General features: G+C 46.9%; 1 protein-coding gene across 1 annotated transcript in view; it reads left to right on the top strand.

The window, feature by feature from the left end:
* Window positions 1-909: 909 nt before the first annotated feature.
* The window catches only part of IFFO2 (intermediate filament family orphan 2), a 37,030-nt gene continuing 14,101 nt past the window's right edge, over window positions 910-23,838 (top strand). Inside the window, 2 exon segments of the mRNA XM_055800230.1 lie at window positions 910-1,396; window positions 1,398-1,657. Coding sequence (XP_055656205.1) covers window positions 1,025-1,396; window positions 1,398-1,657 — 632 coding nt within the window. The 5' untranslated portion in view covers window positions 910-1,024.

The following is a 23,838-nucleotide window of genomic DNA, read 5'->3' as shown; positions in this document are numbered from 1 at the left end:
ACAAAGCATCGCTCTATCTGTGGCGGCACAGCAGAGTAATCACATTATTCGATTAAACAATATCCTTTGATTGCCAAGTGGCTCAGAGGTCCTGGAAGCAGCAGTTGGGAAACGCTTGTTTAATAACTTAGTTATCGTCATATCAACGTTATTTGGCGCTTAGGCAGACGCTGCATTGGGGTAACAAAATTCACCCCTTACAATGGCATCGTATCGATTAGGTGATTTCCCTGCTGCAAAGGCAGGGGGCAGGGGGTGTTTCACAGGGCAGGGCCAGGCCCCCCCCCTCGTTGGTTTGACGTTCGCTAATTAACCGGGGGCGCGCGGAGGGACCAGGAGTGCTGCCGAACCCGCTCACCGCCCCCCCCGCCCCCGCGAAGTCCCCGCACCGCCCCGCGGTGCGCACACGCTGCGCCGGGACACGTGGAGGGACCCGCCGCTGCCATGCGGCACCGCGAGGGCGTAGACTGGGGGAGGGGGCGGGGCTTCGGGCACGGCAGGTGGCTGTGGGGAGGGGGCGCGGCCTTGGGGAAGAGGCGTGGCTTCGGGGGAGGGGCGAGGCTTCAGCGAGCCGTGGCTGCGGGGAGGGGGCGCGGCGTTGGAGAAGAGGCGTGGCTTCAGGGAAGAGGGCGCGGCTTCGGGCAGAAGCGGTTCTGGGGAGGGGGCGTGGCTTGCGGCGGGGGCGCGGTCGGTGGCGGGGCGTGGCCCGGGCGGTGCGGCCCGCAGCCGCTGGCGCCGGGGGCGCGGTGAGGCGGAGCCGGGGCCGCCCAGTGCCCGGGCAGCGGCAGCGGCAGCCGCAGGAGCGCGGACAGGCGGTGGCGGCGGCGGTTCCCGGTGCCCGGTTCTCCCCTCTTCCCTCAGCGCCCGCCGCGGCGGCCGTTACCGCGCCGCGCCCTCCGCAGCGCTCCCTCCGCCGCAGCGCTCCCTCCGCCTCGGCGACCGTTAACCGGCCGCTTCCGGCCGCCGCGCGCGCCGTGCCCCGCTCCGCTCCGGTCCCCTGAGGCGCTGAGGCGGCCGCCGCGCCATGAACTCGCTGCTCTTCGGGGAGATGGCCCGCGCCTTCTCCCCCGCCGCGGCGGCCGCCTCCTGCCCGCTGGGGCCCACCGCTGGCGGCGGCCCGGGGAGCCCGGCGGCTGCGGCGGCGGCTGCGGCGGCTGCGGCGGCGGGGGGGGCCCCGCCGGTCACCGCGGCGCTTCGTAACGACCTGGGCTCCAACATCCACCTGCTGAAGGGGCTGAACGTGCGGTTCCGCTGCTTCCTGGCCAAGGTCCACGAGCTGGAACGGCGCAACCGGCTGCTGGAGAAGCAGCTGGCGGCCCAGCAGAGCGAGCGCGACCGCCGCCTGCGCTACAAGACCTTCTCCCGCGACCAGGCCGTGCAGACCGACGGCGGCCCCCCCCCCGCTGCCCGGCCCCGGGCTGCCCGCCGCGCCGCTGGCCTCGCCGCCTCACTACAGCCGCCTGCCCGGCACCATCTGGAGCTACACCCAGGTGCGGCGAACCGGGGGCGGCGGCTTGGAGACGGTGCAAGGGCCCGGTGTCTCCTGGATCCATCCCGACGGCGTGGGGGTGCAGATCGACACCATCACCCCCGAGATCCGCGCCCTCTACAACGTGCTGGCCAAAGTCAAGCGGGAGCGGGATGAGTACAAGAGAAAGTGAGCGGCTGGGGGGGGGGGCTGGCAGCCGGGGGGGGCGGGGGGCGATGCGGGCTGCCCGCTCCTGCACTGCGGGGAAACGGGCCAGCCCCTTCTCGGGGCCGAGGGAACGTGGGGAGACGCCTGGGGGCAGGGGTCCCCCACCAGGGGCTCCCTCCCCAGGGAGGATGCTCCCAGGGGCACTTGGGAACGTGGGGAGACCCCTGGGGGCAGGGGTCCCCGGCCCTGGGCTCCCTCCCTAGGATGGATACTCCTTGGGGAACATGGGGAGATCCCTGGGGGCAGGGGTCCCCTGCCAGGGGCTCCCTCCCTAGGATGGGTGCTCCTTGGAGAGCGTGGGGAGACCCCTGGGAGCAGGGGTCCCCCACCAGGGTCTCACCCCCAGGGAGGATGCTCCCAGGGGTGCTTGGGGAACGTGGGGAGACCCCTGGGGACAGAGGTCCCCCACCAGGGGCTCCCCCCCAGGGAGGATGCTCCCAGGGGCACTTGGGGAACGTGGGGAGACCCCTGGGGGCAGGGGTCCCCGGCCCTGGGCTTCCTCCCTGGGATGGATGCTCCTTGGGGAACATGGGGAGACCCCTGGGGGCAGGGATCCTCGGCCCTGGGCTCCCTCCCTGGGATGGATGCTCCTTGGGGAACGTGGGGAGACCCCTGGGGGCAGGGGCCCCCACTCGGGGCTCCCCAGGGGGTTGAGGAGGAGGGTTGCACCTCAGCTTGGTGCCCAGAAAACTGGTGGGTCCCTCCCTGGGTGGCTGGAGAGGCTTATCTGAAAAGGAGCATTGTCAGCTGGCATTAAGGGGAGGGGGGGGGGGGGGGGGGGGGGGAAGAAAAAAAAATCCTTTTTGGAGAAGGGAGGTAATCTGTTGTTAATATTGCATCGTGTAGTTACTCCTAAATTTAGCTTGCCTTCATTTTCTGGTCTGATCGCTCCAGTAGTCGACCTCGCGTGCCAGCTCCCCGAAATTAGCTCAGTGCTGCAATATTTGGGTTGCAAATACTGCAGGGGAAGGTTTGCACTCGGAGATTTTCCTCGGAATTACTCAAACCCAAAGCCCTAACGCCAGCCTTCCCAAAGCCTGCTCACCTGGAGGGTTGTCTCTGAGCGTGGTGGGGAGCCCTGGGATTCTCATGGGGGGGGGGTTGTGTGTGTGTGTGTGTGTGTCCCCACCCGGTGATGGGTAACATTCCCTTTCCTGTATTTGCCTGCTCTTGCCTGCTCAACGTAGCGGTGGTGGAGATGGAGGCCAGAAGGGGGGGGGGGGGGGGGGGGGGCAAAAAAAAATAAAAGGCAGCTAGTTGGGATTCTGCAGGGAGATTCCTGCATTGTCTGACGAGCTGCCTGTCCTTTGGGGCTGGCATGGGCGCTCCTGTTGGGAGTTTTGTCATCTTTAGGCTTCAGATGTGTTTCTTCCTTTCGCAGCCTTGTATTTTATTTTTTTTTCCTGCGGAGCAAATGTAATCCTTTCGTTTGTTTTTTTTTTTTTTTTTTTTTGGCTCGGCTCTGTGGCCTGTGAAGCGTCGCTGAATTTCTTCTGTCCAGGGTAACAGGACTGCAGTGTGCTCTTTGCATACCTCTCGTCATCAGCTTTTATAACAGACCTCTTCTTGTCAATTAGTGCTCTTTGGAGGGATTTTATAGGCAGGCGTAGCTGTTCCAGTAGTAATTTCTGGCCTGTTTGTTAACTAAAATACTGTTTGCTTTCAGTGCGTCTTAAAGCTTGCTTGCCTTGATTGTTCAGTGCTGAAGAACCCACTGAAAATGGATGGAAAAAGAAGTTGGTCTCTTTTTTTTTTTTTTTTTTTTTAACAGTCTTGACCTGTAGATGCCATGGTGGCACAGGGTTGTTGTTGGTTTTACGCTTGGTACCAAGGAGTTGGAGTAGTGGTGGTGCTTCAGGGGAAGTTGCGTTCGAGGGTGGCTTGGTTAAGGAAGGTGTGTGTTGGGTGTGGGTTATGTCACCAAAAGTTGGGGATACTTCTTCTTTTTGATGGATGTGTGATTTATTTTTTCCTCTTAGGGAAGAGGAGACTTGTGGGCCATTTAAGTTCAGTCTTCCCGCTGATTCAGGGCTGATTCTGTCTCTTGTGCTTCGCTCACTTCTGTACAACAAATTTTCACCCCAGAGTCCGTATTCATGTGTGGCTGCTTGCACGCTCCTGAGGATTGCCCAAACCAAATGCACTCACTGTAGCGAAGGGGCCCTCTTTGTAGGCAATCTCAAATCTTACTCTTACCACCCTTCTTGCTCTTGAAACAGGTTTTTCTCCTGATGCTTGGAAATAAAATTGGAAATAAAATTTGATTAATACATATCAACACTTACCACACTAGTATTATATCAGCAGTGTGTCTTTTATGGTGCATTCATTACTATGTAATTGGAATGATTATTCCACTCTTCTGTGCCCTTCAGTCATCAGACGGACACCACATGTTAAGCTCTTTTGGGGTAGACTGACTTTTTCATTTGTGGCCTTGAGCACACTTTTGCATGCTTATGGAGTAATACTGTGCTGTTTTAAATTTAATTCTCGCCGTCAGAGCAGATTAGTCAATTCGATTGCATTAGCATGAGCTAATGGGGTGTTGCAGTGTTTGTCAGCAATCCTGTCAAGGTTGGTACCAGTGTTTTCTTGTTTGTTTTTGCAGGGAAGGGGTTCTCTGTCGTGGCACGCTTGTGTGTGCGTACGTGTATTTAAATACACGCTTTGGGTTTACCTTATCTTGTTGCAAAGCCTTTGATGATCCAGTTTTATTTAGGGAAATGAGCTCCAGGTGGAACGTGAGCCTTGTGCCCGTCTCTTGATGGTGCTGCTGGGTCCTGCCGGAGGTCGGGCAGGCGGACCGGTGATCTCGCAGGGATGCGCCCATGTTTGCAGCCCCTTCACCAGCAGGCAGCTGCTCCTTCGGAACGGCGTTGCTCCCGCTCGCAGGCACCTCCGCACTGCAAACACCGTGTTTACATGATGGACCAAAATGGGTTTTATACGCTGTGTTTGCTCCACAACCAAGAAAATACCCATTTTGCTTAACTCGGGAACCAGCAGAATGTGGCAGCCTTCTTGAAGCCATCAGGCCTGGTAACCTGACCAGTAAGCCACCAACTCAACCCACGAAAATGCTTAAGCACGTAGCGATACGTTACATTTATTTCCTAAAACAGTGGAGGCTATTTTACCTTTCCAGGGTGACCACTTGATTAAGGAGGTAGTAGCTAGCAAATGTTTCTGATTTGAAGTACTTGGCTACCAGGAAAACTCCGGGCAGATGATTACATCGCGGAGTTGGTGGACTCTCCTCAAGCGAGTAGTTTCAAAGACGTGTAGCTCCTATGGGACGTGGCTGTTGTGGAAGGCACACGCTGCTTGATGTCATACTTGTGAACTGAAAAATAGTGGTGGCGCTCAGGGGTGAAATAATCCCTCCTTTCCTTTCTTTTAAAGGTAGCTTTACTGCTACTCTTAAAAATAAGAATGGAAAATCATCTAAAGTTCTTTCCAATGAAATGCTGCCTGTGCAATTTTGGGGATTACCAATGGCTTCATTTTAGGAAATTTATATTCCACTACTTTGTTCCATTCCCCAAAATAATTTTTCTTGCATATCCTAACACAAGAAACTGGAGTTCTGAGGCCTAGAAAATATTAGAGCGCATGGTCAGTAGAGCAACTAGACTGTATTTTACCCAGGATTTTGTTTGTATCTGAAGCACGACTGCGAAAATGTTCCCTCTAAGGAGCCCAGCAGATATTTCAGATCAAAATTGCTTTTTTTCCCCCCCCTCAGATCATGTTATTTTACACAAGTGGTATATAAATCAGAATCTTTGGCTGCTTAACATGTTGTCTTAATCTTATAATTATTTTTTTAGTAATAATTATGATTTTACACTATGGATTATGACTTCAGCTGGGGGAGTCAGCAACTGGAGGAAATGTATGGGAAAATAAGCTTAAAATTAGTTTTCTTTAGGATTTATTGGAGGGGTTTTTTTGGTCATACTCTGCTAGCATTTCAAAGAGCTTTTGGGCCTAGATCTGATGCCAAATCCTTTGTAACTTTGAATCTGTTACTCCCCTTTCAACAAGAAAAGGTAAAATTGTTGACTTTATTTGCAGTCAGAATAGCTCAATAAAAATACTTTCAGGGACCGTTACGTGAAAATGGAGGTAAATGTCAGATGCCTACAAGTTGAAAGACACAGGTGAAGTGTTTTGGTTTTTTTGTAGAGAACAGCAAAATAACCAACCATACTGCTTCACCTCCCTTGAGGTGAGATTGTTGTGGGATTTTGTGTCGGGTGCGTGAATCCTGGATCTGCCTGTCCCCCTGGCCGTGGGGAGGGTGATGAAGCAGGTTTAATTACAGGCGTGCGACGCGGCTGCTGCCCTGCGAGGGGCCTTGGGCTGCTGTGATCCCGGTGGGTTATTTAAGAAGACAAACCCTCTTTTTGGTGCTGCCCGGCCCCCGACGTGCCTTGGGGGTCCCTCGCTGAGGCGTGGAGAGGGCCATGCCGTGGTTCCCGCTGGTCAGCGTGCACCGGGTGGTTTAACCTGCTTGCCTGTGGGAAGGGGAAAGGAAAGGTGCTTCCCCCCTGAGCTGGTGGAGTTGCGGTGCCACGGAGGCTGGAGTGCTGGTGGGCTCTCCTGGCGAAGGCAGGATGGCAGGGTGCGTGTGCGCAGGGCGCGGGTGGCGTGTACAGAGCGCCGGCGTCATGTGCGCGGGTGGCGTGTACGGAGCAATGGTGCGCGGGTGCAGGGCATGGCGGTGCGGACGAGGTGCCTCACCTTCCAGGCTCGCCCTGAGCTCTCCCTGGAAGACCTGAGCGCGTCGCCGTGTGTTATGACAGCCAACATACTGCTGCGTGTGGCCGGCAGGAGCCTGCTGACTCGGTGAAATCCTTCTGCAGTCATTCCCCCTTCTCTTTTTTTTTTTTTTTTTTTTTTTTTTTTCTCCTTCCTTCAGCTGCAAGAAGGCTGCTGATCTGTGGCGAGCCTTAGTCTGTACACTGGAATAGATTTGTATATTATGGTTTCACAATTGTTCTTAATTGGTGCAGATATTGAATCTGCCAGATGTTAGTCGTCCTTTCCAGCAGAGACTTAACTGTTACTAAGAGTTGAACTGGAAATAATTGTTTTACCTCAGGATGGTATTTCATTTGGAAGATTAATAAAGTCCACTTGAAAAAGAGATTATCTTAAATTTGCTGCAGCTGGAAAGGACAAAGATTATCATTGTCAAAGGCAATGCGCGTCAAAACTAACTGGATCTCGTTTTTTTAAAGAAGGGAACTTAATAAAAATGTGCTTAAGATAAGCCCTGGAGGAATGTCTGAAAACTTTTAAAGCTAAAATATCAGTGGTAACAAGATGCAAATGTTACGCATAGACCCAATAAAAAACAAATAATTTTTTTATCCCTGTAGAAGAATGTAACCAGCATGCTAGACTGCTGTCCGTGTTTCAATTGGTTACAGAGCTGCTAATAATGCAGTCTCCGTGTAAAGCCACATATATATATATATATTTAAAAATTTAATTCTGGTATTTCTGCTTTTCTTTTTATGTTTTAAAGGGGGCGTTATGTTTCAGTGTGGGTTTTCGGTGAAATTCAGTGTTCCTTACTGCTTCCAAAGCAGCCAGGCAGCCTGGTATTGGAGACTCTTGGATACCCCTTCCAAGACGTGAAGTTTGATGTTAAATGCTTGCTCTGGTGAAACCTGAGACTCTGTCTTGAAAAGACTTTTTTTTTACTTGCTTTGGGAGGACATAAGTTTTCTTTGTGAAGAATGGATAATATTGTCTATTGTGAAAAACTTGGCCGTATAACAAAAACATACATTCCCTCGTAATTGTTGGTTGGAAAGCTGTACTGCTTGGAGCTGTGCAAATTAAGCACTGTAAGAGTAATGTTTGTTTGGGTGTCAGATGTTTTTCTTTAAATGATGCTATATTTGCTTCTAAAATGCTGCCGCAGAGACGTGCGTTTACAGTATACATGGATCTCTGGAGCGTTCCAACGAATCTCCGGTTTATGCCATTTTTTCTGTGGTATAGCTAGAAACTGGGACTTCTGGGTTGTAGTAATGTGGGAGAAGTTTTGGAAGGAGGGGAGGATGCTTCCCTTTGATCCAGCTTTCTAGCAGTGCTCCGCAGTGGGCTGGGGCTGTATTTTGTTAAATATTTAAGTAGGTAAATCTCGGCGTGTACATTACTTCAACTGGCTGGGAGCGGGAGCAGCCAGGGCTGGTTTGAGATGGCTGTCTTGGCTGAGGTTAGCTCCTTATGCTGAGCTTTATCCTTGGCCAACTATTAACTCAGAATTATAATGGAAAAAAAATTAAAAAATTTCAGCTGAACTAGATGGAATGGGGTGAAGAGAAAAATCACCACCTCATGCTGTGGCTGGAGTTTCAGAGAAACTTGGGGCAGGATCTGTGCCGTGTTCTTCAAAGCGCAGCTTCCTTCGTGCCAGGGAACCGCAGGCTTTCTGTGTGTATTTTGAATTTACCTTTTGATTCCTCCTGTGACTCATGGGAGGAAGCTTCGGACTTTCTGAAGGCAAAAATCCAGCCTTTCAGAGCAGCTTAAGCATTGAGCAGGTCTGGGAGCAAAACCCCCCGCACACCTCTGATCTTAAACGCAAATAAATTGCAGAAGACCTTTGCGATTTATGGCTGAGGTGAAGACAAACACAGAAACAAGTTATTTCTAGCTCTTTGTCATGCAGTTTGAGTGCTGGGCATGTAGCTAAAGAAAGCACTGAACCCACATACGGCTCCACAGCTGCTTTTTTGTGGTTAAGGCTTTGTGGTGATGCTCTGCCAGGTCTTACGTTGGCTTCCTGCATATTCTTTTCTGTGACTAAATTATTTCTTTTTTTTTTTTTTTAGCTCGCTAGAAATATTCACAGGATGTTGTTCTTTATGGTTTTAAGTCTCCATCTTAGTATTTAAGACCAGCTTTTTTGTTTGTAAAAAAAAAAAAAAAAAGATGTCTTCCAGTTTGGCCTTTTTTTTAAAAAAAAAAAGCTAAGAAACTGAACAGTAGGTACCTGTATGCTGTTTAGTCTAACTGAAGCAGCCTTGTGACCTCTCCCAACTAGAAGTTATCTTGTTCTCAGAACCCTGAACTGATAAAAAAAAAAAGGTAATAAATGGGACAAGACCTTTTGCTTAGTAAACAAGGCACAGGGAAATAATGTAGTGCGTGGCTCTGCTTTTAAACCAGTTCTCAGACTCCACTCTGCTCTATCCCACCCTATGCCTGGCATCTGTGGGGTATGTCCTATATTTTTCCTGTGTCTACTTTTGGTTTGGATGAGTGCAATCCAGCTGCTTTCACATGCTGGCGTTATCCTGGGCACGTTTTTCACCTCCCACTCATGCGTCTGAAGCGAAGGAACTTGCCTCCACTTTATTATGCGTTCAGATTAGGGGGCAAAACCGAAATCGTTGTCGTACGGGGATACCTTGGGCACACTAGATGTCTGTGTGATCTAGTGATAGATGACTGAATTCCAAATATGTTGTTAAAATGCCTTGGTTTGGGGTTAGAGGTGAATGACCCTAGTTAGTGACCTCGATGTCTGTGCCTGATGAATAAGTCATTTAGAAGGGTGGGATATCTTTTGGATACAAAAGGAATAAGGAATGTGTAGGGTGTTTTGGAATCCCAGGCTGTCGCCTAGTCTAGAAACGGTTCTTACCAGATCTTTCTGCTTCAAAGTAGGCTTGGAAAAAGCTAGGGTGATCTAACGGTGCCTGCTGGTGTCTCACCTGGGATGCACATGCTAGTTGGTTGTGAACGTGTCAGAACAATCCGGTGACTTTTTGTAGCCCTGTTGCAGAAAGCGGCAGCTGGGAAGCAGGTATGTTTACTGTGACTGGATTGACAAGGTGCTTCGTTTAGAAAAATTATTTAAAATGAAATTATTAGCGTTTCCTTAGAAAACCTGTGGGAATCTTGTGTTTTATTCGCTGTTAGTGGTGTTGATCCGTGTACAAAAAGGACGTCGACTCTGCCTCTGGATCTACTTCAATAACAAGAGCATCGGGCGAGCTGGGAGAGAACGGTGCCCTGTGCCCATTAACGATGCGTCCTGCTTGTTAATGACACAGAACACGGACTAGTTGCATTGTTACTGTGTGAAAGTGAATCACAGATGATGCATTTCTCCAGCCTTTTGTTCGAGCATTTCCACATTCTAACTCATCTACATGTGACTCGATGGTTACTGGATGCAATTTGGAAGCGTTCTCCTGGTCTCGGCGTACCCGCTTCCCCCAGAAGTTTGTTAATTTGAATCCCCTTCCAAGCAGGTTTGGGGACCGGACCTAGTCACGCCTGCTTTCCGTGGCATGGCTTCAGAAATAAGCCCGCTGCCGCGTTTTGGAGCTTGTTCTCCCAGGAGATACGTTCAGTTGGCCCTTTTTTTGGCTTTTTCTGTCTGGAAGCCACCAACGTGCGTTGCTTTCGAGAAGGATTTGAGCCGTGGGTGATCAAACGGATGGCTGGCGTTGCTGCTGTTAGTAATCTGATGCTAGTTTCAGTGGCTTTATTCTGAATTTCCACTGGAATACAACCGAAAGCAAAACTTGGCGTTACAGCCTGAGCCTAAATTCCTTGTAACTTTGCAAATCTCTTGGTGCTGTGGACAAGCCAAATGTTTTGGTTTCCCGATCTGAAATGGTTTCGTGAATCTGAACAGCAATTCCAGAGCCTTTGTGAGCAGGTGAGCTGCAGATAAAGCTCTGGATTGCGGGTTTAGCAGTGCCCGCGTATGCCGCTGCATTGCAAACCCAGTTTTGTTTGCACAGAAAGTTACGGGGGTTTGGTATATGTGGGCAGAGATCAACATTGGTTGAAAGACATGACGGCTCCCAGGCTCTGTGCTAAAAAGAGAAGGAATTAACCTAGCCCTCTTCATGTGGGCGAGAAAACTTACTAACTTACAATGGCTCATTAACACAGAGGACAGAGATGATGAAGGAGGTGATGATGTATAATAGGATTGGATCCCCCTTTGCCCTTAAATATAGTAGATGTGTTTAGTCCATGCGGTGACTCATGCTGGAATTAGAGATCAAAGGGATCCTGGCTCAGTATTTATTCCAAATCAGTGGTTTCAAATATATTTCTGTCTGTGGATTCTTACAGGTGAAATTTGTCTGCCTGTCACTGAGGGGAGAAAATAGGACTATGCCATTTATTTATTTTTTTTTAAATGAAGCTTTCTCTGATACTGAGAACAGAATTTAAATTTAGCAGTCCAGGTCTCTTCAGTCACAGGAGTCAAGCCCTGGCAAGTCAAATCTGATTTAAAAGAATACTAGGTATCGGTGTAATTTTACATAATTCTGTAGAATGGCATGGGTGCCTTAATATTGAATCATAACAAATATTTTAATATTAATATTTAATATTTCATAAAGTATTGTCAATAAAACAGCTACAAGAAAATCCCCCTCTCGCAGGTACAAAAAAATATTTTATTTTCCACTCTAAACTTTTCAATAAGGCATTGACCATCTGATGAAGCATTGGGCAGTCTGGTTTATTTATTTATTTTTTCTTCTCTTTAAAGAAAGGGAGAAAATGGTAGTGCAAAGCGCTTAAGAACTCCTTAATGCCCTGGAAAATGTTTTTCCACTAATCTGTATTCTTAACCAGAGCGTAGAACTGCCGGTTGTCAGTGGGAGACCAGCTTTTCTTGTTAAAAGGGACAAAGTGACCCTGGGAATGAAGCCCCACTTGCAGAGATGCTGTACAGAATTTTATCCTTTCAAGAATGGCTATGGGACGTAAGTAAGCTCATTTTGTGATAACTATCCCTGAAGGACAGCGAGCTCCTGGTGGTAGCTTGTGATGAATCTGCAAATAAACCCATTTTCCTTCATAGCCTCTCTTCCCCTTTTGGGCATTAGATCCTTCTATCCATTTATATGCAAGGCAGTCAGGCTCTCCCCTGGTAAGTTCCAGTGGCCAGAAGGAATTTGCCGTCTTCTCTGCTTCCTATGTGAGGTAGGAGCCGGCAGAAGCCGCGTGGTCCAGGCTGCATCGCTGTGGGTACCACACGCTGGTGCAGATGCACGGAGCCGCAGCCCTGTGAGAGGTGTCACCCGTGTGCAGACGTACAGCCTTTTTCTTTCTCCACCGATCGACAAAGCGTTAATTACTGTTGGCTCTTTCTCCTATAAAATTCGCTGTGAGTTATGGCCCTAGAGCCGTGGGCAGGGGTCTCCTCCCCACGGTGGGCTGTGGGTTCGGTGGGGTTTGGGTCCCGATTCTGCTGCGGGTGCAGGGCAGTGGGAAGGCAGGGCCACGAGGTCCCTCCATCACCCTCCTCCTTCTCACGGGCCATCTGCGTTAAAACCAGGTTTGTACTAGGATCCCTTGGCTGTCCATCTCTTCCCCTCCGCCAGCCCAGGCTCGCCACTGCCGTTGGTTTATACCTCCCGCTAATAATGATTTGTCGCGTTTCACACCATCTTAAAACGGGATTCCGTTTGCAACCTCTGCTTTCTTTGCAGCGGTAGGCAGACAGAGCTCACTCCCTTTCGGAGACCAGGTGAGGCTTCACGAAGTCTCTGCCTGGTATATTTGAGGATATTCCACTGTGGACCAGTGTTCGTGAAGGGTTTTTTCATTGTTTGCCTGTGAATTCAAGAAAACAATTACGTTCTTGGGAATTTACGTGACCAAAACAGCAAAAATAACTTACTGTGTTTGTGTGAATTTAAGACTGATATTTGTATGAGCATTTAAAAATTCCTAATCTTGAGTTTTATGCCCTCCTAGTTGTCATCTTTATTAATTCGTTTCCATCTAAATGGCATAGTACCCTGGTTTAATGGTGATGCTGTAAAGGCCGTAATTAACTAGGAATACTAAACTCTATTAATCTGTCCATTGTGCTAGAAGTGATTAAAGCAGCTTAAACACAGCGAGTGTTCTCGCATTTCTTGAAGGAGCGTGTGAGGAGTGCTGCGTGTCTCAAGTGCCATAGGAGCCCTGGAAGGGCAGCGTGTCTCTTGTCCTTTGTTAATACTTGTGTTCTTAGGCTCCCGAAGCTGCACGTAAAAGCTGCACTTAAATATATTTACCTTTACAAAGGTAATAAAACTTACAGTGTAGATAAGAGAGGGAATATCTAGGAGCACTTTGCTACATACGGGGTGCGTGTCCCACCTGCCTTCCTGACTCTTGAGTGCTCTCAAGATAAGCGTTATCTGACGTCAATAAACAGTTTCCTTGATCTTTAATAGGTTAAGTAAAGGTGTTTAGGATCGGGGCAGAAATTAAGATGACTTCTAGCTCTCAGCTTTGAGTCTGGTTCTTAAAGAATGGGGAGGAAGGAGGGCAGATGGAGAGAAACCTGAAGACCAGGTGAGGAGAGCAGGGTAAGGATAAGAGCAGGTAAGGAGAGGGGATGTAGCTGCAGTTATTCTAGGCGCTCCAGGCTGAAGAACTGCCAAAGTGAATGAAAATGCTGTGGTAACACATTCCAGCAGGATCTGTTTCCTTTCCACAGAAGAGTAATCCCCATCTATTATCACTCGGTCTTATCAGAGCCTTTCGGCATTAGTTGGAGGTGATAACAGCGGAGTGGTTACAACACAGCCAGCGAGGGGCATGGCTGTATATAGAAAACATTTACTCAGGAAAACAGTAAGTCAGATGAAGACCTTTTACGAGAGAGGATGTTAAAATACCAGTGTGTTGGACTTAGCACGGGGCACGTTCTAACAGCGAGGCTTAGCTGGTGATATGTGTAATTACACGATTCGTCTTTTTTTTTTTTTACAGAAGTGGATCAGGTGTTCCCCAAAATGGTTGATTTGCCTCAATACTGAAATGAAAGACAATGGAAATATCTGTTGACAAGGAGGTGAGGGTTTCTGTGCAGTAGATTGCAGCAGGTGTTGAAAATGGTGCTGTGTCTGATCGCTTTGTGCTGTGCCAGTGATGTATTTCTTTTTCTTTTAAGCTCACCAGCTAGCCCAAATGCTCTGTGATCTGCTGTATTCCTGAAAGCAATCCTTGAGACAAGCGATCGGTTTAACTGGGATTTTTTTCCAGCTGTTAGCTGTGGGACTCAGGCAGGCATCCTTGGTTCGCCCACCAGAGTAATACGAGGCTTCACGCTGGCTTACTGGGGAAACCCCTCTTTGCAAGAGATCTGCCTGGGGATCTGTTGGGTGGATCTCGACTTGAAACCCTCGGACTCGCCGTGAGTGTAGATGTTCCAGTGGCAGAAAATCCCCGCTCTGCCTGGCGAGCAGGAGACCCACGGGGCGACACCAGTGCTCGAATCAGCCGGGTTCTCCTTTTCGTAACAGATGGCTGTGAAGTCAGAAGGCAGTTCTGAAAAGAAATAATCCTCACCCTACATGGGAAATATTCCCTGTAGTTAAAAGCCTGCTGGATTCCTTCTCTTCAAGCTGTGATGTAAGATTCTTCCACGTGGTCACATGCATCAGCTGAGCTAATGCACTATTTTAACTTGGCAGCCTCCAAGAGGACATTCATGAACGCTTGTGTTAGGTGTTTATAGAAAATAGAAAGGAAATTCATGCCACCGAAGTTTGCCTGTACTTTCCGACAGCTTAGCGTTAGATCTTCTTATGGCTTTAAATCTCTTCTGTAACTCCTTGTCTCCTCGGCTGCCAGACTTTTGGCAAGGTGTCCGCATTTCGCTAAGAGCCCTTAGCAGCAGGAGGAGGCGAGAAATTACAAGTGAAATGTCCTGAGCACCATAAAAATACACCATCCCCGTTTTAAAAATACGTTTGTATATTAGAGCACGCTTGTCTTGACATCTTTTTAAAGTTGCTGCAAGGCTGGAACTATATAGAATTATACTCCTTTGTTCCGGTAAGCGTTCTTGACTATAAGTAGATTTCAAATCTGGTTTATTGTACGCTTTATTTTTCTTATTCTTTTTTCTTCCCGCCCGAAAGCCCTCCTCCATACTAACGTTTTTATCAGCTCTTGAAACGTGTTCTGTGGATTAAAAAAAAAGGGAAGGAGGACTGAGATTTAGGAGTGCGGGCAAAAAAGGAAAAAGGAAAGGTGAGGGAAGGGGCAATACACTTATCTGTGGGAAAGTGTGGATCCTTCTTGTGCTGCTGCAGACTCGGGGAAACCTTGAAAATCAGCTCAAGCCTCGTGTACTGGATTTTATGTAGAAGCTATGAAGCTCTTGGGGTGCTTGGCTTCAGAAACGTGTCGTGACCAAGTCTGATGTGGTCGTATGTGCTGGTAATACTTTTATGACCTGTTGGATATATTACTGGGTATTTTATATTACTGGGTATTTTATATTATTCTTCAATGTGCTGAAGTTGAGTTGAAGGACCGAGGGTTTGAAGTGAGCATGCCAGGGAGGAAAGGAACAGGACGGGACCCCCCTGCTTTAGAAACCCCATTATATCGAGGTCAGATCACTAGTTAAGATCCAAGTTGGAGGTCCTGTTCGGTGGCAGGCCACAGAAAGCTTTTATCCGTTACAAATATTTGCTTAACACTACCAGTTTACAGTGGCATGGAGGTTTTTTCTGAAGTGCCCATGTTAGTAGTCTTGCATCTTAGCAAACTATGAAAACTCTATCGAAGGCCTGGAATGAGTGGCTTGGTGGTGGTGTTTTTTTAATGATTTTATTTAATTTATTTTTTCTTTTAAGCCAGCGAAGCTTCAGATTCTGGGACAGGCGTGCTGCTGCCTATCTTCTGCTGTTTAAATACACTGGATTAAATGAAGAGCATTAAGCAATTTTTAAGTTTCTCTAAACAATGGATGGATTTTTCTGTGATTATTACATGAGTCAGTTATAATAATCCCTTTTTGTTGTGCGGTTTGTTGCTGAAACTGAGCACTGAAGGCTTGATGGTAACTCCCTTCTAAACAACCCGACTTCCAATTTGCAGAAGACATTTCTCTCGCTTCGTTCTGTTCTGCTGTAGCCTGTGTTTATTTCGGTAATGATGTGAATGTTGGAGATGAGCTGTCCAAAGGAATCACATGGCTTTACTGGGACACCGGGATAATAGCATGCAGTGTTCCACAGCTCGGGCTCCTTGCGCAGACTCCCCTTTGTCTGCGCAGGGTCCCTGAAAGCCTGTTTTGACCTTTTCCAGTACAGCAGACCACAATTCTACAAGTTTCTCAAATTAGTGCTTGTACCAGGCTATTTCTGTATGTTGACTGAAAGAATGTGAGTTGGTGAATAGCCTCTGCAATAATTGCAATAGGATTTAAAAGCGCTGGATGGGCTACTGCTTCCTGCAAAAAAAAAAAAAACCCACCAAAAAATGCTCCAACATGCCCAGCTTCTGCCTCTCGTTTGTTCAGAGGTGCTTGTATGTCCCAATGTCGGACCCATATAATGCCATTTACCCCCCCTGCCATACCATAGGTGGGTAGATAAACATAAAGCAATTTCTCAGGAGGAGTAGAGAATAATGGGCAGCTTTCTGATTTTTGCAGGAGGTTAAAAAAAAATATAAAAATAGACTTCAGTCAGTACTTTTCTTCTGGCTCGTGGTCTCTGTTCTGTTCATTGTCCTTCACTGAAGTTTTACAGCATCCGTCACTGTATTTCAGTAATATTTTCTGCAAAGAGAATGGTCTTTAGGAGTAGTGAGTTTGCTTGGCTGAATTTCACAGCAGTTTTATATAATTATAAGCCTGTGCCAAAGCATTAGGACAAAACACCTGAATGTATGACATACCAAAGACCATAAAATCGCAGCTTGTTATTAGGCAGAGTTGTAAAATGAATGTATATACATGATCAGCTGTCTTCAGTGCATGCGGTTTGTAGTACGTAATGTTTGCTAGAGATTTCCTTACATGGTAATTCAGTATTTGATAAATATAATTGATAATTATAGCAGTGCTATACAGTAATGTAGTTCTGTGCTTTTCCGATTACCTGTTCAATATGAGTCAGTGTCATTATTTTATCTGCGGTTACGACAACAGTTTTTACAGGAATATGATGTTCTTTGGCTGTTTCATAAGCTGCACTTGCAGTGTGTTCTGCAGGCCTAGAGTGTGCCGAGCACTTCTGTATGCTTCAGTGGCAAATGAAGTTGGGTTTTTGCGTGCAAATCCCCATGTTAATGTATAGAAATGAGCCTGGTGTTCTCTAGAAAACAGCTTGGTCAGAACTGACTTGAACGTGGGCTTGGCTGCAAGCTACAAATGAAGTACGGTGGCTTTTGAGGCTGTTGGTCTGATCTCTCGGAAATGGGCTTTCTTCCCGCTTGTGTTGGTTGCTCAAGCTCTCCTTTTCCTCTCTGTTTTGCGATTGTGCTGGTGGGTGGGTTGCTGGCATGACGAGTGCCCATCAGCACTGTGAGACCTGTCAGAAGTAAGGAAGAATAGCAGCATGGAAATAGGATGCTGCCCTCTGATACAGTGAAATCAGGATGTGTCCATCTTCTTAAATTTCCTTGTTATTGTTGATAGAAATATATATAGGGACAAAAAAAAAAAGCGGATATGCCTAGAAAATGGGGGAAAAGCCTTGGACTTAAGGATAAAAGAAGAGAATTGAGAATTTGAGCATTGTCCCAGGAAGGCTGATGTAGTAGCTACCTCGGCTACAATAAAATATATACAAAGATGACTCAATTCTCGACAATTGAGCTGAAAAGAAGCCAAAAACGCAACGCTGATTCTCATCTTGCCAAGAGTGTCATGCTATATTGATCTGTGTCAAATGGGTGTTTGGTTCTGAGTTTTATCATGTGTTTCGTGCTTAAACCTAATCATATTTACGGTGCCACACGTGGGCTGTATCGTATTCCTGGAATCAGAGCTGACTTGTCAAGCAAACAGTCTGACGTTTCCTTTCTGAAATGTTGCTGCAGGTATCTCGGAGGCACAGAGACCGGGAGGTCCTGCTCCCCAGCAGTCCGCTGAATTCACACGAGTTGTAGATACCGAGTAGCCTGTTGGCAAAGGGAATAATAGTTGTGTGTCCCGATGACAAAGAGCAGCTTGCTAGAAGTTGGGATCTTGGCTAATTGAATCGTTTTGCAGCTCGCGTGTCGGTGGTGTGTTTCCGATAGCTGTAAGGCTGTCTCAGGCTACGGGCTGATCTCAGTAACTGGAAATGTAAAGTTCATCATAACACTTCCCTTTTGCAGTGGGGAATTTCCTAGAGGTAGGCTTTTGAGCGGTGTTTTCTCCCGTCTTAAATCTTTGCCTAGGCTTAAGCTATTGATATTTTTCTAATTGTAGGCTGCCTGGTCCTTACCTTGTTCTCTTGGCTGCTTTTCCTTCATGGCACGGGGGACATCCTTAGCCACCACCCCCAAAAGCAAGCCCACAGGGCAAACTTGAAGGCCTTGCCTTTGCCCGAGTAGCTTTTTTTTCACAAGGCTCTTTTGTTAAAAACAGTTCTGGGCTAGCTGCTCTCCCGCTAAGCTCACTGGAAAATGGAAGGCAGGCAGCCCCCGCTTTCTCGTGTTACTGAACAAATCCCTCTCCTCTTCCCTGGGGTCCGCTGGACCTAGCGAAAAAAACGGCATTTCAGCTGTCAAACACTGCAATAGACCCACACTGCAGTATTATTTGTTCGTGCTGAAGAGACGTGTATTTTTTTCAGGGGTTGTAAACACTTTCATGAAGATTTTGACAGGAGTGAAAAATGAATTTAAGTCGCTGGTGCTAAGGGGAATGCAACGACTAGCTTTAATTCTGCCTGCAGACATTGCTGCAGTGCCCACCGCTCTGCTGAGGAGTAAATCCAGCTCGATGTATTATTTCTGGTGCTTGTGGGTTGCTTGGAGAGGTCGGGCACAAATTTGTAAATCCATCTTGGCAAACGTCAGAGGAGGAGATGGGAAGCAGCGTTTCGTTTGCCTTCTGTATTAGTTATCCTATCGTGTATCACATCGTGAGCCTTGCTCCAAGAGCAATCGATGGTGTCTGACCAGCCCCAACAGTCCATGACTAACCAGCAATGATTTCCCGGCAGGCTGCGGGACGTGGTTGTGTTCCTCCCACCAGCACCGTGGCTTCAAGTGTGAAGGACGCTCGTGATAAAATGTGATTTTAATTACACTCTGGTTCTGGAGTGTGGATACTAAAGACTGAAGAGCGAGAGCCTTTTGTTGTATTGCTCCTTCAAGTGTAAAAGCTCTGTTCCTCCAAAGCAGTTATGATTTCTGTTTGCCCGAGATGAACAGGAGGAGCAGAAAACCATGGAGAAAGGTAAAGATGCTATGAGCTTGCACGAAAACACTAAAAGGAATTATTACTGTGCCTGGTTTCATTTCAGGAGGGTGTACTCTATCCCACTGCTGGTAGGAGTTGCGGCTTGGAACGCTTCTCATGGGTTTAATAAGCAATATTTAAAATAATTTCTGGCTGTGGAGTAGGCAGGTCAGTGATACGCAATTTTGGGTTATGTTGTCATGGGCCTGATGGTTCCCTTCAGGAGAACGTGGCATGCTTTCCGAGGAGCAGAGTGGGCAGCACGTTGGGAAAGAGGAAGCCGTACAAACCTTTTCTTTCCAAGGAAAGTAACTTAGCTACTTGCAGAATTCTGTTCTGGGCTCTCTCCTGCAGAATGGCTTAGAAACCAGCATGCTGGTGAGATTATAAACACAAGGGAAAACAAAAGGCTTTTTTGCATGGCACTTGTTCAGAGCGTTCAGAGTTCTGACATCTTCGTGTTGTTGGAGGACAACCTGAATCAAAGCTTGATCAAAGAGCGGTTAGAAAATCAGGGAAGATGGTTTTCTGAATTTGGCCTTAAAGTGAAAGCTGGGCAGCAGTGAACTTGATGGCTTTGTCGATTTTACCCCGTTTCTCAATCTACCTACAGTGAAAAATAAAATTACTTCTTTTAAGGCAGCAGTATTTCAGGTGAATTTGCTACTGTGTGATGTGGAGATAGACCACCAGCACCAGTAGCCTTGGATGCTCTGGTGAACAGAAGACTTTCAGGGATTTGTTTTGGGTTTTTTTGTACTTGGTTAGCTGTGAGATGGAAAATAACTGAAGTTCACAATTGGCACTTTTCTTTTGCAAGGACGGGAGACGATTTAGGTGCTTTCTCTGTCAGGAAGTTGTATAAAATATTGGGAAAACACCCACCAGCAGCCTCACCTGCTGTGTTAGACCTATTTCAAATTAGTATCTTGTGTCTTTGTTAATGGACTTCTGCGTCTGGGGCTGGTCACAAGTACAAAAGGAGAGGTTCAAAGCTTATCCAAGTATCAAAAAACACCTTAGATTTAAAACTGGCCTTTTAGTGCCATGTTCTTTGCAAGAATAAGTCATACAGGAGCATATGACTCGTAGCTATGTAGCTTAAAATGTGTTTAATGTTGCTGTGAATATTGCAAAATTACATGTGGATTCTCCTGCTGCTTGAAAAGCACCATAATTTTCTCTCTGGAGGAATGCAGGCATGGCTGTTGCTTTTACTTGATGTTGTTGAACTCTTGTGACATTATGCATGGCTTTTGTTTAAACGCCTCGTGTGGTCAGGAACAAAACACAAACAAACTGGCAGATGATTTTTTATTGTGGTTCCAGTAACAGGCTGGAGCATCTTTCTAGGTGTATGTAATCAAGAGGTATAATTATGCAATGTTTTTCTGTATAGTAAGTCCTTCTTAGTAATGCTCTTCACAAGCAATTGCTGTTGTTCAAAGGTCTGTATGCTGCTTTAAGTAAGCACGAGTCTAGAAGAGGACTTTAATATTAAACTTCTCCTTTATAATGAAACTCCAAAGTATTAACAGTGCAAAGGGTACAAGTTCTTGCAGTGATTTTTTTTATTATTTTTTTTTTTTTATACCTGTATCATCTAGACCATTGCTAGGGGTTCAAGGATACCAGCTCCTCCGTCACTGTGATGTTTGGGAAATGTGATGCTGCAATGACTGACTTGCAGCAAAGGGATTCTCTGGAGAGGAGGTTGCTTGCAACAGGCAAGAAACATGACTTCATTCCAGACTGCCACTGCTGTTGTGTTACAGCCAGGCTTTAATGGAATCGGATGTTCACATCAAATTAATACGTTTTACATGGAGCCCATCAACTAACATTTAATTTGCTTCAATAAGAACTCGGGGCATGTGGGATCAAAATGGTTTGTGCTTGGGATAATCTGGAAGAATCCCTGTGTTACAGCATCTTAAAAATGCTTGCTTAAACAAGAGGTAGCATTTGTGAATAGGCTAATTGCTTAATGCAACCTCATATCTTATTTAGTGCAAAACTGAGACTGGATAGGAAAATTACCTCTTAATCAAGGATTCTAAAAGTAGAGAGACTATTGCGTGCGTGTGTGTGTCCAACAAAATAAATAAGGTTTCATAGAGATTTTATTTTTTTTTAAATGAAATCCCTCTTGCATGGTCTGGTTCTTTTGAGCTACTGCAAACGTGCAGGTGACTATTTGTATTTACGATCCCAAACTACCCTCTGGTATCAGGGGTGGCTAGTGAGATTGCAGGTGTAGGTTCTCTCAATTAATACCCTTGCAAATGGTTAGGTCGAGACTGATGCTGCAGCAGAATTTTAGTCTTGTAAAAGCTTCTGTAATCTGTCCAGAAAGTCTTGAATGCGATGCTTCCCTTATCCCCAACTACCACGGTACGTTTCTCTCCAGCATCTCGCCCTGCCCAAGTTTCTGTCTTGGCAGATCACAGGATTAGGCTGCGCATTGCTTTTGTGTGAGAATATAAGTTTGCACATCAGACGGGCCGTTAAGTCAATTCAAATGAAATCGGTGTATAATAACCAGAGTTATAAACTGTAATGTTGATAGTTATTATCTTCGTGTTGGAGAGGGGATTAGTGGGCATGTTACTACAGACCCATGGTGAGAGGTAGCGTGTAACGCCCGTGAGTAATGCGAACCGATTAAATCTGTTGGGTTTGTGCATGATAAGTGTTAAATCTCCTGCCAGCGCTGGTGAGCAGTGTGGTACGCCTTGCCATTTGGGGTTCCTGTAAACAACGGATGGGCGTCAGAAAGATCCCAAAGCACCAAAGAACAAGCAGTGCTGCCACGAAGGAGCGGGAGCACAAAGACATGCTTCCAACCTGTGACGGCAGAGCACAGACGCTCCCAGGCAGCGCTGGACGTGTAATTACCTGGCCCTACCAGAGCATGGGTGTTTTCTTCCATGTTCTTGCAGGTGTGGTACATCAGAGAAGCATCGTGGATGCTTCATATCCAACAGATGAGCAAGGCTGGGTGCATCTCGTGCCAGAAATGGGATAGTGATGCCTTAGCATGCCAGAAGGAACAATTATGCCGTCCCCTGAAGGAGCACAGACAGCTGGTCTGTTCAGTGTGTTTATGTTTTCAGGACTCATTAGCTGTTAATACTTTCATGAGCATTTGATAGTCATTGTTCAAACTAACACTTTAGTTTCCTGTTGCGGACTTAAGCACTTGAGCTATTGGATTTTCCTTTCAGCTCCTGCTCTTCTCCCCATAAACCGATGGGAAGACGCGCCAACAGAGTGGGAAGCTCCGGAGTCAGTGCCTGGGAGATGGCAGGGGAGAAGCTTAGACCACTGTAAATGTTTTTTCTGTTGTTCTGTTTGGTGGTTTTCTTCTCTGCCTGACTAAAACTACTAAGAAGAAGGGTCTTCCCAAAGAGTTTTTCTTAAGGAAAAAATGCTTTGTCATTAAACGTTACTTGAGGAAAACTTGTTTCCTTGAGCGAGGGATATTTTTTTTAATGAAAGAAATAATGGAGTAGATACCATCAGGCATCGTTAACTATCGACTGGTCTACTTGTGCCTTTCTGCCTTGAGCAGAAACATACCTAAACCAGTATGTTTGTATCTGGCATACTTTGTAAGCAGGCGGTTTGTTGTCTAAATAATACCGTACTCGCATCTAAAAATCCTGGCATTTTAAAATAAAATTACCAAGCAATATTTGGAAAGGCAAACTTCTCCAAAACTATCTTTCTGCTCTGAAGAGGTTTTGTGGATCTGTCGCAGTGGGCGATTCTCCTTGCTGGGCAGTAACCTGGAAGTTGCCTTGGTAGTGGGAGAGGAGAAAGGGAGGGACTGGTGTTAGTTGACCCAGGTATTCAGGGAGTGGGAAAGTGGTTTGAAGCTTGTTGAGTCAACAGACTGGTTTGCTTAATGTCATGAACATTAAGGCTTGAAAACTTAGAGAAGCTTTTAAGGGACGTTATCCGGTTGGTGAGAACGTCTCCATCAGCTTGGCAGTACGGGAGAAGAGGTCAGTATGGGTGAACTGGTAGCTCCTCTTCCAATTTCAAAGGAAACACACAAGTTTGCGGTGTGACTCAGCTTTACAAGAACACTGCTTTAAGCCCCGTTAATCCTAGCTGACTATTCATGTGTTTTGTTTGTCTAATATCCTTGCAATGTAGCTGTTCCCGTTAAAGAAAGCCAGCATCCTTTGTTCTCCTCTAAGCTACGTAAGACATGACTGCAGCAGCAGTTTGGGCCTGGAGCTGCAGTGACTGAATGCTGCTGGAATGTAACGTGTCGCATCTGGGAACAGGGGAATCATCCATAGCTTCTACAGTTCAGGCTAGCCCTGGATTTGGGGTGGGTGGTGGTTGGAAGGAAAACATCCTGGAAGGTGGGAGAGAAAGAAAAAAGCTTGATTTAAAAAAAAAAAAAAAAAAGAATTTCAAATCTAAAGAAATAACTGAAAATCCAATAAGAAACTCTGAAGTCTGGTATATTTAGGTGGCAATGTGTGCCTGTCTGGTTTAGAAAAAGGATTTTTGGATACGGCTGGGAATCATAGCAACTGATGCATCTGAGCCAAGAAACAAGTGCGTTTGAGAGCAGCAGAAGCAGCTGACTGGTTAAAATCCTGCAGCAAATATGTGAAGGCTGCTGGTTTCTCCTTTTTTTTTTTTTTTTTTTCCCCCTATAGTGTGCAGTCATTTCCCTTTTGGCCATTACAGTCCTCACCACACTGCTTCTCCTGAGGAGTTACCTGTCTGCTTTGCTTTATGCTGCAGAGGTGATGAGTTTGGCGGTGTTTCCCCCTTCCTTGAGGTGAGGGGAACACTGGGCTTTGGTCCCTTCCACGAGCATTTTAGGCTGCATGTGTACCTCACTGGTTCTGTTTGCTAAGAAGCAGAGGGCATCAGCAGTCTGCTGGGAATGAGACTTGGGGAAGACCAAGCCTTCTGCTTT

Source organism: Falco peregrinus, chromosome 3, assembly GCF_023634155.1.
Source record: "Falco peregrinus isolate bFalPer1 chromosome 3, bFalPer1.pri, whole genome shotgun sequence".
In the NCBI taxonomy this organism is placed as follows: domain Eukaryota; kingdom Metazoa; phylum Chordata; class Aves; order Falconiformes; family Falconidae; genus Falco; species Falco peregrinus.
This window is presented reverse-complemented; position numbering and strand designations above follow the sequence as displayed.